Source organism: Anomaloglossus baeobatrachus, chromosome 10 (assembly GCF_048569485.1).
Source record: "Anomaloglossus baeobatrachus isolate aAnoBae1 chromosome 10, aAnoBae1.hap1, whole genome shotgun sequence".
Taxonomy (NCBI): domain Eukaryota; kingdom Metazoa; phylum Chordata; class Amphibia; order Anura; family Aromobatidae; genus Anomaloglossus; species Anomaloglossus baeobatrachus.
Genome location: NC_134362.1, coordinates 1,705,853 through 1,718,962, shown reverse-complemented (window position 1 = coordinate 1,718,962; position 13,110 = coordinate 1,705,853). Strand labels below are relative to the sequence as shown.

The window sequence follows — 13,110 nt, the reverse complement described above, 5'->3', positions numbered from 1 at the left end:
ATGCCCATTACGTCACCCGATACTAGAGTGGAGGATTGGGCGAACAAGGCCCGGGAGATCTGGGATGACACCCAAGAGGCTCTTAAAAGGGCTAAAGACCGGATGGTGACAACGGCTGATGTTCGCCGCCGCCCTGCACCATCCTTCGCCCCTGGTGACCTAGTATGGCTGTCCTCTAAGAATGTTAACCTACGGGTACAGGCAGCCAAATTCGCCCCTAGGTATCTGGGTCCGTTTAAAGTACTACAGCAGGTAAACCCAGTGGCATATCGACTCCAGCTCCCTCCACGCTGGGCTATAGCCAACACCTTTCACGTGTCCCTCCTGAAACCCGTACGACTTAATAAATTCTCGGGGTCCCTGCCGGCTCAAACCGACTCCCCGTCCGACGACCCTGAGGTGGCAAAACTTGTGGAGACAAAAGTCATACAGGGCAAGAGGTACTACCTCGTGGAGTGGGCCGGCCGTGGTCCGGAGCATAGATCCTCGGAGTTGGAGGATCATATCCGCGCCTCGGGTTTGATAGCGGCCTTTGAGCACGGACAGGGGGGGGGGGGGCTAGACGGGGGGTAATGTTACATCTCGTGGCTCTCCTGAGGCAAGGACTGAGGCAGTCTCCCATTCCTTGCCTGCCACGAGCACTCCTGCTCAGCAGCGCCGAAGGTCTGCCACAGACTGCGCAGTGTGCAGGAGATACCTTCTCAGAGAGGCAGCAGAAGGGTGACACCTAGTGGTTCTCCTGTTACAAGGAGTGAAGCGGTCTCCCATTCCTGGCCTGCCGCAGACTCTCCTGCTCTGCGGCCCCGAAGGTCTGCGAGGCTGCGCAATGTGCAGAGGTTTACTGCTCAGGAAAGCAGTGAGATTCCCGTTATCTCTCCACATTGTGAGACCGAGGCTCCCGCCTCTATTTCCCAGAGGCAGGAGGGTGAGCATGTGCAATGCGTGGCGGGTCCTGATTCGCTCACTGACGTCACACGGCTTGATGACAAGGCTGGTGACGTGGTGAATCCTGACTGGCCAGGCTGGGACGTCGTGGACCCTGATTGGGTCAAGTCCGTCATCTCCGCCTCCCGCCCGCCCTCGGGTGGAGCTGCACCTCCTTAAAAGCTCCCCCTGCCATCATGGCGGCACGCGACCGTCCTTCTATGTTTGGATGTCTGGCAGCGTGCTGCCACGCCACTGCTCAGGCATTACTGTCTCTTGTGGGCTTGGCCCTTGCTGCTCCGGCAGTACCTCGTTTGCAGGCCGTGTTCCTGCCTTGCTGCTCCGGCAGTACCCCCGTCAACAGGCCGTGTTCCTGTCCCAGGTGAGCTCCTCAAGTCTCCATTGGACTCACCTGGTTATTGAAAGCACACGTGCGTGGGCACCTCTGTGCTACCCTCGTGCCATATTCTCGTGACTTCCACTGGCACACGTGCGTGGGCACCTCTGTGCTTCCCCGTGCAACAGGTACACCGAGCCGTGAGATCTGTGCCATACAACCCTCACGGGTTAGGGCAGATCGGTGTACATAGATCGTCTGTGACATTCCAGACAATCGCTAGCAGCAACCCGCTCACTCTTCACCCACCATAGCGGCGGTCCCTTACACCGCACAGTGGACCTTGACCGGCGGAAGCAGTCCATTTCCCATCTTGGCACGCTTCCCCGGGTCCCCCTCGTAACACGGGGTATATGTTAGGGTTGTAGCGGTATGGACGTGGAGTCGGTATTGATGCGGCTGTATCTGTGACGGGGTATATGTTAGGGTTGTAGCGGTATGGACGTGGAGTCGGTATAGATGCGGCTGTATCTGTGACGGGGTATATGTTAGGGTTGTAGCGGTATGGACGGGGAGTCGGTATAGATGCGTGTTACGAGGGGGACCCGGGGAAGCGTGCCAAGATGGGGAATGGACAGCTTCCGCCGGTCAAGGTCCACTGTGCGGTGTAAGGGACCGCTGCTATGGTGGGTGAAGAGTGAGCGGGTTGCTGCTAGCGATCGTCTGGAATGTCACAGACGATCTATGTACACCGGTCTGCCCTAACCCGTGTGGGTTGTATGGCAGGGATCACACGGCTCGGTGTACCTGTTGCACGGGGAAGCACAGAGGTGCCCACGCACGTGTGCCAGTGGAAGTCACGAGAATATGGCACGAGGGTAGCACAGAGGTGCCCACGCACGTGTGCTTTCAATAACCAGGTGAGTCCAGTGGAGACTCGAGGAGCTCACCTGGGACAGGAACACGGCCTGTAGAAGGAGCTACTGCCGGAGCAGCAAGGCAGGGACACGGCCTGCAAACCAGGTGCTGCCTAAGCAGCAAGGGCCAAGCCCACAGAAGAAGATAATGCCTGAGCAGTGGCGTGGCAGCACGCTGCCAGACATCCAAACATAGAAGGACGGTCGCGCGCCGCCATGATGGCAGGAGGAGCTTTTAAGGAGGTGTAGCTCCAGCCAAGGGCGGGCGCGAGGCGGAGATGACAGACGTGACCCAATCAGGATCCACGACATCCCAGCCTGGCCAGTCAGGATTCACCACGTCACCAGCCTTGTCATCAAGCCGTGTGACGTCAGTGGGCGAATCAGGATCCACCAAGCATAGCACATGCTCACCCTCCTGCCTCTGGGAAATGGAGGCGGGATCCTCGGTCTCACAATGTGTAGAGATAACGGGAGTCTCACTGCTTCCCTGAGCAGCAAATCTCTGCACATTGCGCAACCTCACAGACCTTCGAGGCTGCTGAGCAGGAGGAGCTGTGGCAGGCAAGGAATGGGAGACCGCCTCATTTCTTGCAACAGGAGTACCACTAGGTGTCACCCTTGTGCTGCCTCTCTGAGGAGGTTTCTCCTGCACTCTGCGCAGTCTGGCAGACCTTCGGAGCTGCGGAGCAGGAGCGCTCGTGGCAGGCAAGGAGACTGTCTCATTCCTTGCCACAGGAGAGCCACGAGGTGTAACATTACCCCCCCATCTAGGCCCCCCCCCTGCCCGTGCTCGAAGGCCGCTATCAAACCCGGGGCGTGGATATGATCCTCCAATTCCCAGGATCTATGCTCCGGACCACGGCCGACCCACTCCACGAGGTAGTACCTCCTGCCCCGTATAACTTTTGTCTCCACAAGCTTCGCCACCTCAGAGTCGTCGGGCGGGGAGTCAGTTTGAGGCATCAGGGACCCCGAGAACTTATTAAGTCGTACGGGTTTCAGGAGGGACACGTGAAAGGTGTTGGCTATAGCCCAGCGTGGAGGGAGCTGGAGTCGGTATGCCACCGGGTTCACCTGCTCTAGCACTTTAAACGGACCCAGGTACCTAGGGGCGAACTTGGCTGCCTGTACCCGTAGGTTAACATTCTTAGAGGACAGCCACACTAGGTCACCAGGGGCGAAGGATGGTGCAGGGCGGCGGCGCTCATCAGCCGTTGTCACCATCCGGTCTTTAGCCCTCTTAAGGGCCTCTTGGGTGTTATCCCAGATCTCCCGGGCCTCGGTCGCCCAATCCTCCACTCTAGGATCGGGTGACGTAATGGGCATCGGAACCGGGATTCTGGGATGTTGTCCGTTATTGAGCAGGAACGGAGTCTGACCAGAGGATTCATGGACCGAATTATTAATGGCAAATTCGGCCCAAGGAAGGAGGTTAGCCCAGTTGTCGTGGTGCGCGGAGATAAAATGGCGGAGGTAAGTTACCAAGGTCTGATTGGTCCTCTCTACCAGTCCATTGGTTTCAGGATGGTATGCGGAGGAGATGTTCAGCTCTATCTGCAGGAGCTTACAGAGCTCTCTCCAGAAGCGAGACGCGAACTGGGGACCCCGGTCGCTCACCACCTTGTCAGGCATGCCATGCAGCCTAAATACATGCCTAATGAATAAGGTGGCGAGAGCACGTGACGTCGGGAGTCGTGGGAGAGGCACCAAGTGGACCATTTTAGAGAAGTGATCCGTGATGACCCATACGACCTTGTGACCTGCTGACTTGGGCAGATCTCCCAGGAAGTCCATTCCCACCACTTCCCAGGGACGATCCGGCACTGGCAGTGGGTGAAGAAGACCTGCCGGTCTCTGCCGGGACGGCTTATTCCGTGCACACGACATACAGGCTCCCACATACTCCTGTATGTCCTGGGGTAGTCTCGGCCACCAATAGTGCCTAGTCACAAGGTCTCTGGTCCTTTTGACCCCAAAGTGACCCCCGACCTTGGAGGCATGGGCCCACGATAGCACCTCATTCCGTAGTTCAGGGGGAACGAGGGTCTTGCCAGGTGGCACCTGGTCCAAAGAAGTGGGAGTGACCATCCTCAAGCTGTCCGGGGGTAGTATAAGACGAGGCTCCTCCTCGTCCTCCTCCAACATAACCATACAACGTGACAAGGCATCGGCCCGTACGTTCTTCTCACCGGCCAGGTGGCGGATAATAAAGCGGAACCGGGAGAAGAACAAGGACCAACAGGCCTGCCTTGGGTTCAGGCATTGTGCTGTCTGGAGGTATGTGAGATTTTTATGGTCGGAAAATACTTCAAATGGATGCTTCGCACCCTCCAGGAGATGCCGCCATTCCTGGAATGCTAGTTTCATCGCCAGTAACTCCCTATCCCCTATGGAGTAGTTCCTCTCGGCCGGAGAAAAGGTCTTGGAGAAAAAGAAACAAGGATGCTTCCTTCCTCGTTCGTCTTTCTGGTACAGGACTGCACCAGCACCGACCGAAGAGGCGTCTACCTCTAGTAGAAAGGGTTTGGAGATGTCTGGACGATGAAGGATGGGAGCTCTGGAGAAGTAAGTTTTGAGGGTGTGAAATGCCTCTACCGTTTCCCGTGTCCATGCTTTGGGATTAGCGCCCTTGCGGGTAAGGGCAATGATGGGTGCTGCCACCGTCGAGAAGTTGGGAATGAACTGGCGATAATAATTGATAAACCCCAAGAATCGCTGGATCGCCTTCAGCGAGCGGGGCTCAGGCCATTTCATCACTGTCTCCAACTTCCCCGGATCCATTGCTAACCCCTGACTGGACACTATGTACCCCAGGAACGGCAAGGATTCCTGTTCAAAAACGCACTTTTCCAGCTTAGCATATAACGAATGGGTGCGGAGCCTCTTAAGTACTCGGATGACATCCCTCCGATGGGTGGCAAGATCGGGGGAGAAGATAAGGATATCATCCAGGTATGCAACCACGGAAAGATACAAATCCCGGAAAACATCATTCACAAAGTCTTGAAATACGGCGGGGGCATTGCAGAGTCCGAAGGGCATTACGAGATACTCGTAGTGACCGTCCCTGGTGTTGAAGGCGGTCTTCCACTCATCGCCCTCTCGGACTCGCACTAGATTATACGCCCCGCGTAGATCCAGCTTCGTGAAGATCTTTGCCCCGCGGAATCGATCAAATAACTCCGTAATGAGGGGCAAAGGGTATTTGTTTTTGATCGTGATTGCATTTAATCCCCTGTAATCGATACAGGGGCGTAGATCCCCTTCCTTCTTTTGCACGAAGAAGAACCCCGCACCGGCCGGTGAAATAGATTTGCGAATGAACCCTTTTGCCAGGCTGTCCTGAATATATTTGGACATAGCCTCCGTCTCTGGAGCAGAGAAGGGGATACACTCTGCCCCTAGGGGGCTCGGAGCCTGGCTTCAGGTCTATTCGGCAATCGTATGGCCGGTGGGGAGGAAGGGTATCTGCGGCCCTCTTGGAGAAGACGTCCCTGTAGGCCTCATAAGGTGTCGGTAAACCTGGCTCCCCTGTATTCCCTGAGTACCCAACCGACCTAATGGTAGCGGGTGGTTCGGTAGTCACGAGGTGCTCCCTACAGGATCCTGCCCATGATGAGATCTCCCCTGTTGCCCAGTTGAGTATAGGAGCATGCTGTCTCAACCAGGGGAGGCCCAGTAGGATCTCATCCGTCCCCCCTGGAAGCACCAGGAAGGACACCTGCTCATGGTGTCCTGGTGGTACTTCCATCCTGAGAGGGATGGTGATCTGGGTGATGGGATCGACTAGTAGGGACCCGTTGACTACCCGAACCCTGAGTGGCTTGGGTAAGAGAACCAGGGGAACTGAGTATCGGGTTGCCAGGGAGGTCGAAATGAAATTGCCATCAGCGCCTGAGTCCAGGCAGGCCAGAGCAGAGAAGAGAGTAGTGCCAAACTGCAACTGGGCGCTGATAGTCAACCTAGAGGGAGAAGCAGCGTCTAGTAACCCCCCTCTGATGGAAACTAGACGCTGTCTTTTCCCGACGGTTTGGGACATCGGGTAGCTATGTGTCCCCTCTGCCCACAGGAAAAGCAGATGACACCAGACCGAGAACCTGGGGTAGAGGAGACCGCTTTGGACACCTCCATTGACTCCACGGAGTCGCCTACAGAGCTGGCTGGGAGACCTGTCTGGTGGAATACGGGAGCCAGACGCTTTTTAGGCCGTGAGGACGTGGGTGCTGAAGAGACCTCGAGCCTCCGCTCCGCCTGGCGGATGTCTATGCGAGAGGCAACCACAATCAAGGACTCTAAAGTAGCAGGCACCTCACGCGTGGCCAGTGCGTCTTTGACGAACCCTGCCAGGCCCTCCCAGAACACAGGGACAAGGACCTTATCGGGCCAGTCCAGCTCTGCGGCAAGTGTCCTAAAGTGTACGGCAAAGTCCCCGACTGAAGCGGACCCTTGCCGAAGTCGTAGGAGGCGCAGCGCGGAGTCGTGGGTGACTTGAGGCCCGAGGAACACCATTCTCATGGCCCCAAGATAAGATGTTAAGTTATTCACCACCCGATCTCCGCGCTCCCACAACGGCGTGGACCACTTCAGCGCTCTCCCTGTGAGCAGGGACTGGACGAAGGCTACCTTCGCCTTCTCGGTAGCGTAAAGAGTCGCGGACAGCTCTAAGTAGGTGGTAACTTGGTTTATAAACCCACGGCACTCGGAGCTGTCCCCGCTAAAGCGCTCTGGAAGCGCAAGGCGAGGAGACCTTCCGCCCAATAGCACAGCCTGGGTAGCCGCCTGGGTGGCGACTGTCGTCAGAGCAGTCTTGTCGGAGGAAGACTGCTCCACTGCTGCCAAACGTGATTCCAACTGCTGCACATAACGCAGCAACTGCTGCTGCTCTTCAGCCATAGCCAGACCTTTGGCGCGACCGTAATGTTACGAGGGGGACCCGGGGAAGCGTGCCAAGATGGGGAATGGACAGCTTCCGCCGGTCAAGGTCCACTGTGCGGTGTAAGGGACCGCTGCTATGGTGGGTGAAGAGTGAGCGGGTTGCTGCTAGCGATCGTCTGGAATGTCACAGACGATCTATGTACACCGGTCTGCCCTAACCCGTGTGGGTTGTATGGCAGGGATCACACGGCTCGGTGTAACTGTTGCACGGGGAAGCACAGAGGTGCCCACGCACGTGTGCCAGTGGAAGTCACGAGAATATGGCACGAGGGTAGCACAGAGGTGCCCACGCACGTGTGCTTTCAATAACCAGGTGAGTCCGGTGGAGACTCGAGGAGCTCACCTGGGACAGGAACACGGCCTGTAGAAGGAGCTACTGCCGGAGCAGCAAGGCAGGGACACGGCCTGCAAACCAGGTGCTGCCTAAGCAGCAAGGGCCAAGCCCACAGAAGAAGATAATGCCTGAGCAGTGGCGTGGCAGCACGCTGCCAGACATCCAAACATAGAAGGACGGTCGCGCACCGCCATGATGGCAGGAGGAGCTTTTAAGGAGGTGTAGCTCCAGCCAAGGGCGGGCGCGAGGCGGAGATGACGGACGTGACCCAATCAGGATCCACGACATCCCAGCCTGGCCAGTCAGGATTCACCACGTCACCAGCCTTGTCATCAAGCCGTGTGACGTCAGTGGGCGAATCAGGATCCACCAAGCATAGCACATGCTCACCCTCCTGCCTCTGGAAATAGAGGCGGGATCCTCGGTCTCACAATGTGTAGAGATAACGGGAGTCTCACTGCTTCCCTGAGCAGCAAATCTCTGCACATTGCGCAACCTCACAGACCTTCGAGGCTGCTGAGCAGGAGGAGCTGTGGCAGGCAAGGAATGGGAGACCGCCTCATTTCTTGCAACAGGAGTACCACTAGGTGTCACCCTTGTGCTGCCTCTCTGAGGAGGTTTCTCCTGCAGTCTGGCAGACCTTCGGCGCTGCGGAGCAGGAGCGCTCGTGGCAGGCAAGGAGACTGTCTCATTCCTTGCCACAGGAGAGCCACGAGGTGTAACAGATGCGGCTTTATGTGACGGGGTATATGTTAGGGTTGTAGCGGTATGGACGTGGAGTCAGTATTGATGCGGCTGTATCTGTGACGGGGTATATGTTAGGGTTGTAGCGGTATGGACGTGGAGTCGGTATAGATGCGGCTGTATCTGTGACAGGGTATATGTTAGGGTTGTAGCGGTATGGACGTGGAGTCGGTATAGATGCGGCTGTATCTGTGACGGGGTATATGTTAGGGTTGTAGCGGTATGGATGTGGAGTCGGTATAGATGCGGCTGTATCTGTGACGGGGTATATGTTAGGGTTGTAGCGGTATGGACGTGGAGTCGGTATAGATGCGGCTGTATGTGACGGGGTATATGTTAGGGTTGTGGCGGTATGGACGTGGAGTCGGTATTGATGCGGCTGTATCTGTGACGGGGTATATGTTAGGGTTGTAGCGGTATGGACGTGGAGTCGGTATTGATGCGGCTGTATGTGACAAGGTATATGATGGGGTTGTAGCGGTATGGACATGGAGTCGGTATTGATGCGGTTGTATCTGTGACGGGGGTATATGTTGGGGTTATAGCGGTATGGACGTGGAGTCGGTATTGATGCGGCTGTATCTGTGACGGGGTATATGTTAGGGTTGTAGCGGTATGGACGTGGAGTCGGTATTGATGCGGCTGTATGTGACGGGGTATATGTTAGGGTTGTAGCGGTATGGACGTGAGTTGGTATAGATGCGGCTGTATCTGTGACGGGGTATATGTTAGGGTTGTAGCGGTATGGACGTGGAGTCGGTATAGATGCGGCTGTATGTGACGGGGTATATGATGGGGTTGTAGCGGTATGGACATGGAGTTGGTATTGATGCGGCTGTATCTGTGACGGGGTATATGTTGGGGTTATAGCGGTATGGACGTGGAGTCGATATTGATGCGGCTGTATCTGTGACGGGGTATATGTTAGGGTTGTAGCGGTATGGACGTGGAGTCGGTATAGATGCGGCTGTATGTGACGGGGTATATGTTAGGGTTGTAGCGGTATGGACGTGGAGTCGGTATTGATGTGGCTGTATGTGACGGGGTATATGATGGGGTTGTAGCGGTATGGACGTGGAGTCGGTATAGATGCGGCTGTATGTGACGGGGTATATGTTAGGGTTGTAGCGGTATGGACGTGGAGTCGGTATTGATGCGGCTGTATCTGTGATGGGGTATATGTTGGGGTTATAGCGGTATGGACGTGGAGTCGGTATAGATGCGGCTGTATCTGTGACGGGGTATATTTTGGGGTTGTAGCGGTATGGACGTGGAGTCGGTATAGATGCGGCTGTATCTGTGACGGGGTATATTTTGGGGTTGTAGCGGTATGGACTTGGAGTCGGTATTGATGCGGCTGTATCTGTGATGGGGTATATGTTGGGGTTATAGCGGTATGGACGTGGAGTCGGTATAGATGTGGCTGTATCTGTGACGGGGTATATGTTGGGGTTATAGCGGTATGGACGTGGAGTCGGTATAGATGCGGCTGTATCTGTGACGGGGTATATTTTGGGGTTGTAGCGGTATGGACTTGGAGTCGGTATTGATGCGGCTGTATCTGTGATGGGGTATATGTTGGGGTTATAGCGGTATGGACGTGGAGTCGGTATAGATGCGGCTGTATCTGTGACGGGGTATATGTTAGGGTTGTAGCGGTATGGACGTGGAGTCGGTATTGATGCGGCTGTATCTGTGACGGGGTATATGTTAGGGTTGTAGCGGTATGGACGTGGAGTCGGTATTGATGCGGCTGTATCTGTGATGGGGTATATGTTGGGGTTATAGCGGTATGGACGTGGAGTCGGTATAGATGCGGCTGTATGTGACGGGGTATATGTTAGGGTTGTAGCGGTATGGACGTGGAGTCGGTATAGATGCGGCTGTATCTGTGACGAGGTATATGTTGGGGTTGCAGCGGTATGGACGTGGAGTCGGTATTGATGCGGCTGTATCTGTGATGGGGTATATGTTGGGGTTATAGCGGTATGGACGTGGAGTCGGTATAGATGCGGCTGTATCTGTGATGGGGTATATGTTGGGGTTGCAGCTGTATGGACCTGGTGTTAGTATCGGTGCGGCTCTTTTTGTGGCTTATGAGGGCATATGAGGTCATGACAGTATTTATCGGTGTTGCCATGTGTTGAGGTATTGATACGTGCACCTTTGTGTTCTCCAGCTGGATGTGACTTGGTTTTACGCTAACTGCCTGTCAGACACATGTGGCTGTAACCGCGGTGGAGACTGTGAGTGTTTCTGTGCCAGCGTCTCGGCATATGCACATCAGTGCTGCCAGCAGGGAATCACTGTGGACTGGAGGTCACCCCGAGTTTGTCGTAAGTGTGGTCCATCCTGTTGCACACTATTCATACTGCCATGTCACTGCAGCCATAGTACACCGCTCCACTGTGTGACACCTCAAGAGCCTGGGCTGACGCTTCTTAAAGTTTGGGTCATTGTAATTCATGAAGCTGAAATTTTGCACGTTACAATGTTTCAGCAAATAGTTGTTGCTGGGTTGTTCCATCTCCAGTGCTTCTGCCTTGTGCCGCATCTTCTGCTCCCACATTCTGCCCCTTCTTTCTACCGTGCCACCCCTCTGCCCTTACCATGTGCCCTCTGCTGGTGATGCTGGCCAGTGCTCGAGCCACAACTGTGTTACACCGTTAGGGTATGTGCACACGTTGCTTTTTACCTGCTTTTTACCTGCTTTTTTGCTGCTTTTTCTTCTGCGCTGTTTAATGCCAAAATGGATGTGTTCTCCTATTCAAGCAAAGTCTATGGGAATTTGGGTTTCTTGTTCACACTATGTTGTTCAAAATGCTGCCTTTTTGTGGCAGAACTTTGGTCAAAAACTCAGCTTTTCAAAGAAGCAACATGTCAATTGTTTCTGCCATTTGGGTTTTGAACTGCAAAGCTGAGTTTTTGACCAAAGTTCTGCCACAAAAAGGCAGCATTTTGAACAACATATTGTGAACAAGAAACCCAAATTCCCATAGACTTTGCTTGAATAGAAGAACACATCCATTTTGGCATTAAACAGCGCAGAAGAAAAAGCAGCAAAAAAGCAGGTAAAAAGCAGGTAAAAAGCAACGTGCGCACATACCCTTAGCCTCCACTCTCTGCTCAAGCAGTCTCCGTCCAATATTTGTGCCTCCCGCCTCCCTTTGCTCCTGATTTACACCTCTAGCCTCTGCGCCTGCATTTCCTTTGTGTCGCCTCCGCTGTCTGCTTGTGTCGCCTCCGCTGTCTGCTTGTGTCGCCTCCGCTCCCTGCTTGTGTCGCCTCCGCTCTCTGCTTGTCGCCTCCGCTCTCTGCTTGTGTCGCCTGCGCTCTCTGCTTGTGTCGCCTCAGCTCTCTGCTTGTGTCGCCTCCGCTCTCTGCTTGTGTCGCCTCCGCTGTCTGCTTGTGTCGCCTCCGCTCTCTGCTTGTGTCGCCTCCGCTGTCTGCTTGTGTCGCCTCCGCTCCCTGCTTGTGTCGCCTCCGCTCTCTGCTTGTCGCCTCCGCTCTCTGCTTGTGTCGCCTCCGCTCTCTGCTTGTGTCGCCTCCGCTCTCTGCTTGTGTCGCCTCCGCTCTCTGCTTGTGTCGCCTCCGCTCTCTGCTTGTGTCGCCTCCGCTGTCTGCTTGTGTCGCCTCCGCTGTCTGCTTGTGTCGCCTCCGCTCTCTGCTTGTGTCGCCTCCGCTCTCTGCTTGTGTCGCCTCCGCTCTCTGCTTGTGTCGCCTCCGCTCTCTGCTTGTGTCGCCTCCGCTCTCTGCTTGTCGCCTCCGCTCTCTGCTTGTGTCGCCTCCGCTCTCTGCTTGCGCCGCCTCCAACTTCTGCTTGTGCCTCCGCCACCCTTTGCTCCTGTATTACACCACTAGCCTCTGCTCTACATTTCTCTTGTGCCACCATCTTCTGCTCTTGCATTGTGCCCTCTTCCTCTACATTTCACCCCTGACCTCTGCTTGTGCCTCCGCCGCCCTTTGCTCCTGTGTTACACCGCCACCCTCTTCTACATTTCACCCCTTACCTCCGCTTGTGCCTCCGCCGCCCTTTGCTCCTGTGTTACACCGCTGCCCTCTTCCTCTACATTTCACCCCTTACCTCTGCTTGTGCCTCCGCCGCCCTTTGCTCCTGTGTTACACCGCCACCCTCTTCCTCTACATTTCACCCCTTACCTCTGCTTGTGCCTCCGCCGCCCTTTGCTCCTGTGTTACACCGCCACCCTCTTCTACATTTCACCCCTTACCTCTGCTTGTGCCTCCGCCGCCCTTTGCTCCTGTGTTACACTGCCGCCCTCTTCTTCTACATTTCACCCCTTACCTCTGCTTGTGCCTCCGCCGCCCTTTGCTCCTGTGTTACACCGCTGCCCTCTTCCTCTACATTTCACCCCTTACCTCTGCTTGTGCCTCCGCCGCCCTTTGCTCCTGTGTTACACCGCTGCCCTCTTCTTCTACATTTCACCCCTTACCTCTGCTTGTGCCTCCGCCGCCCTTTGCTCCTGTGTTACACCGCTGCCCTCTTCCTCTACATTTCACCCCTTACCTCTGCTTGTGCCTCCGCCGCCCTTTGCTCCTGTGTTACACCGCTGCCCTCTTCTTCTACATTTCACCCCTTACCTCTGCTTGTGCCTCCGCCGCCCTTTGCTCCTGTGTTACACCGCTGCCCTCTTCTTCTACATTTCAACCCTTACCTCTGCTTGTGCCTCCGCCGCCCTTTGCTCCTGTGTTACACCGCTGCCCTCTTCTTCTACATTTCAACCCTTACCTCTGCTTGTGCCTCCGCCGCCCTTTGCTCCTGTGTTACACCGCTGCCCTCTTCTTCTACATTTCACCCCTTACCTCTGCTTGTGCCTCCGCCGCCCTTTGCTCCTGTGTTACACCGCCGCCCTCTTCTTCTACATTTCACCCCTTACCTCTGCTTCTGCCTCCGCCGC

At 55.5% G+C, this 13,110-nt stretch overlaps 1 protein-coding gene across 1 annotated transcript in view; it reads left to right on the top strand.

The window, feature by feature from the left end:
* OTOG (otogelin) overlaps positions 1-13,110 on the top strand; it is a 595,066-nt gene that overhangs the window by 342,449 nt on the left and 239,507 nt on the right. The window contains exon 27 of the mRNA XM_075326471.1: positions 10,374-10,530. Within this exon, the coding sequence (XP_075182586.1) occupies positions 10,374-10,530 (157 nt within the window). The remainder of the gene's footprint in view (positions 1-10,373; positions 10,531-13,110) is intronic.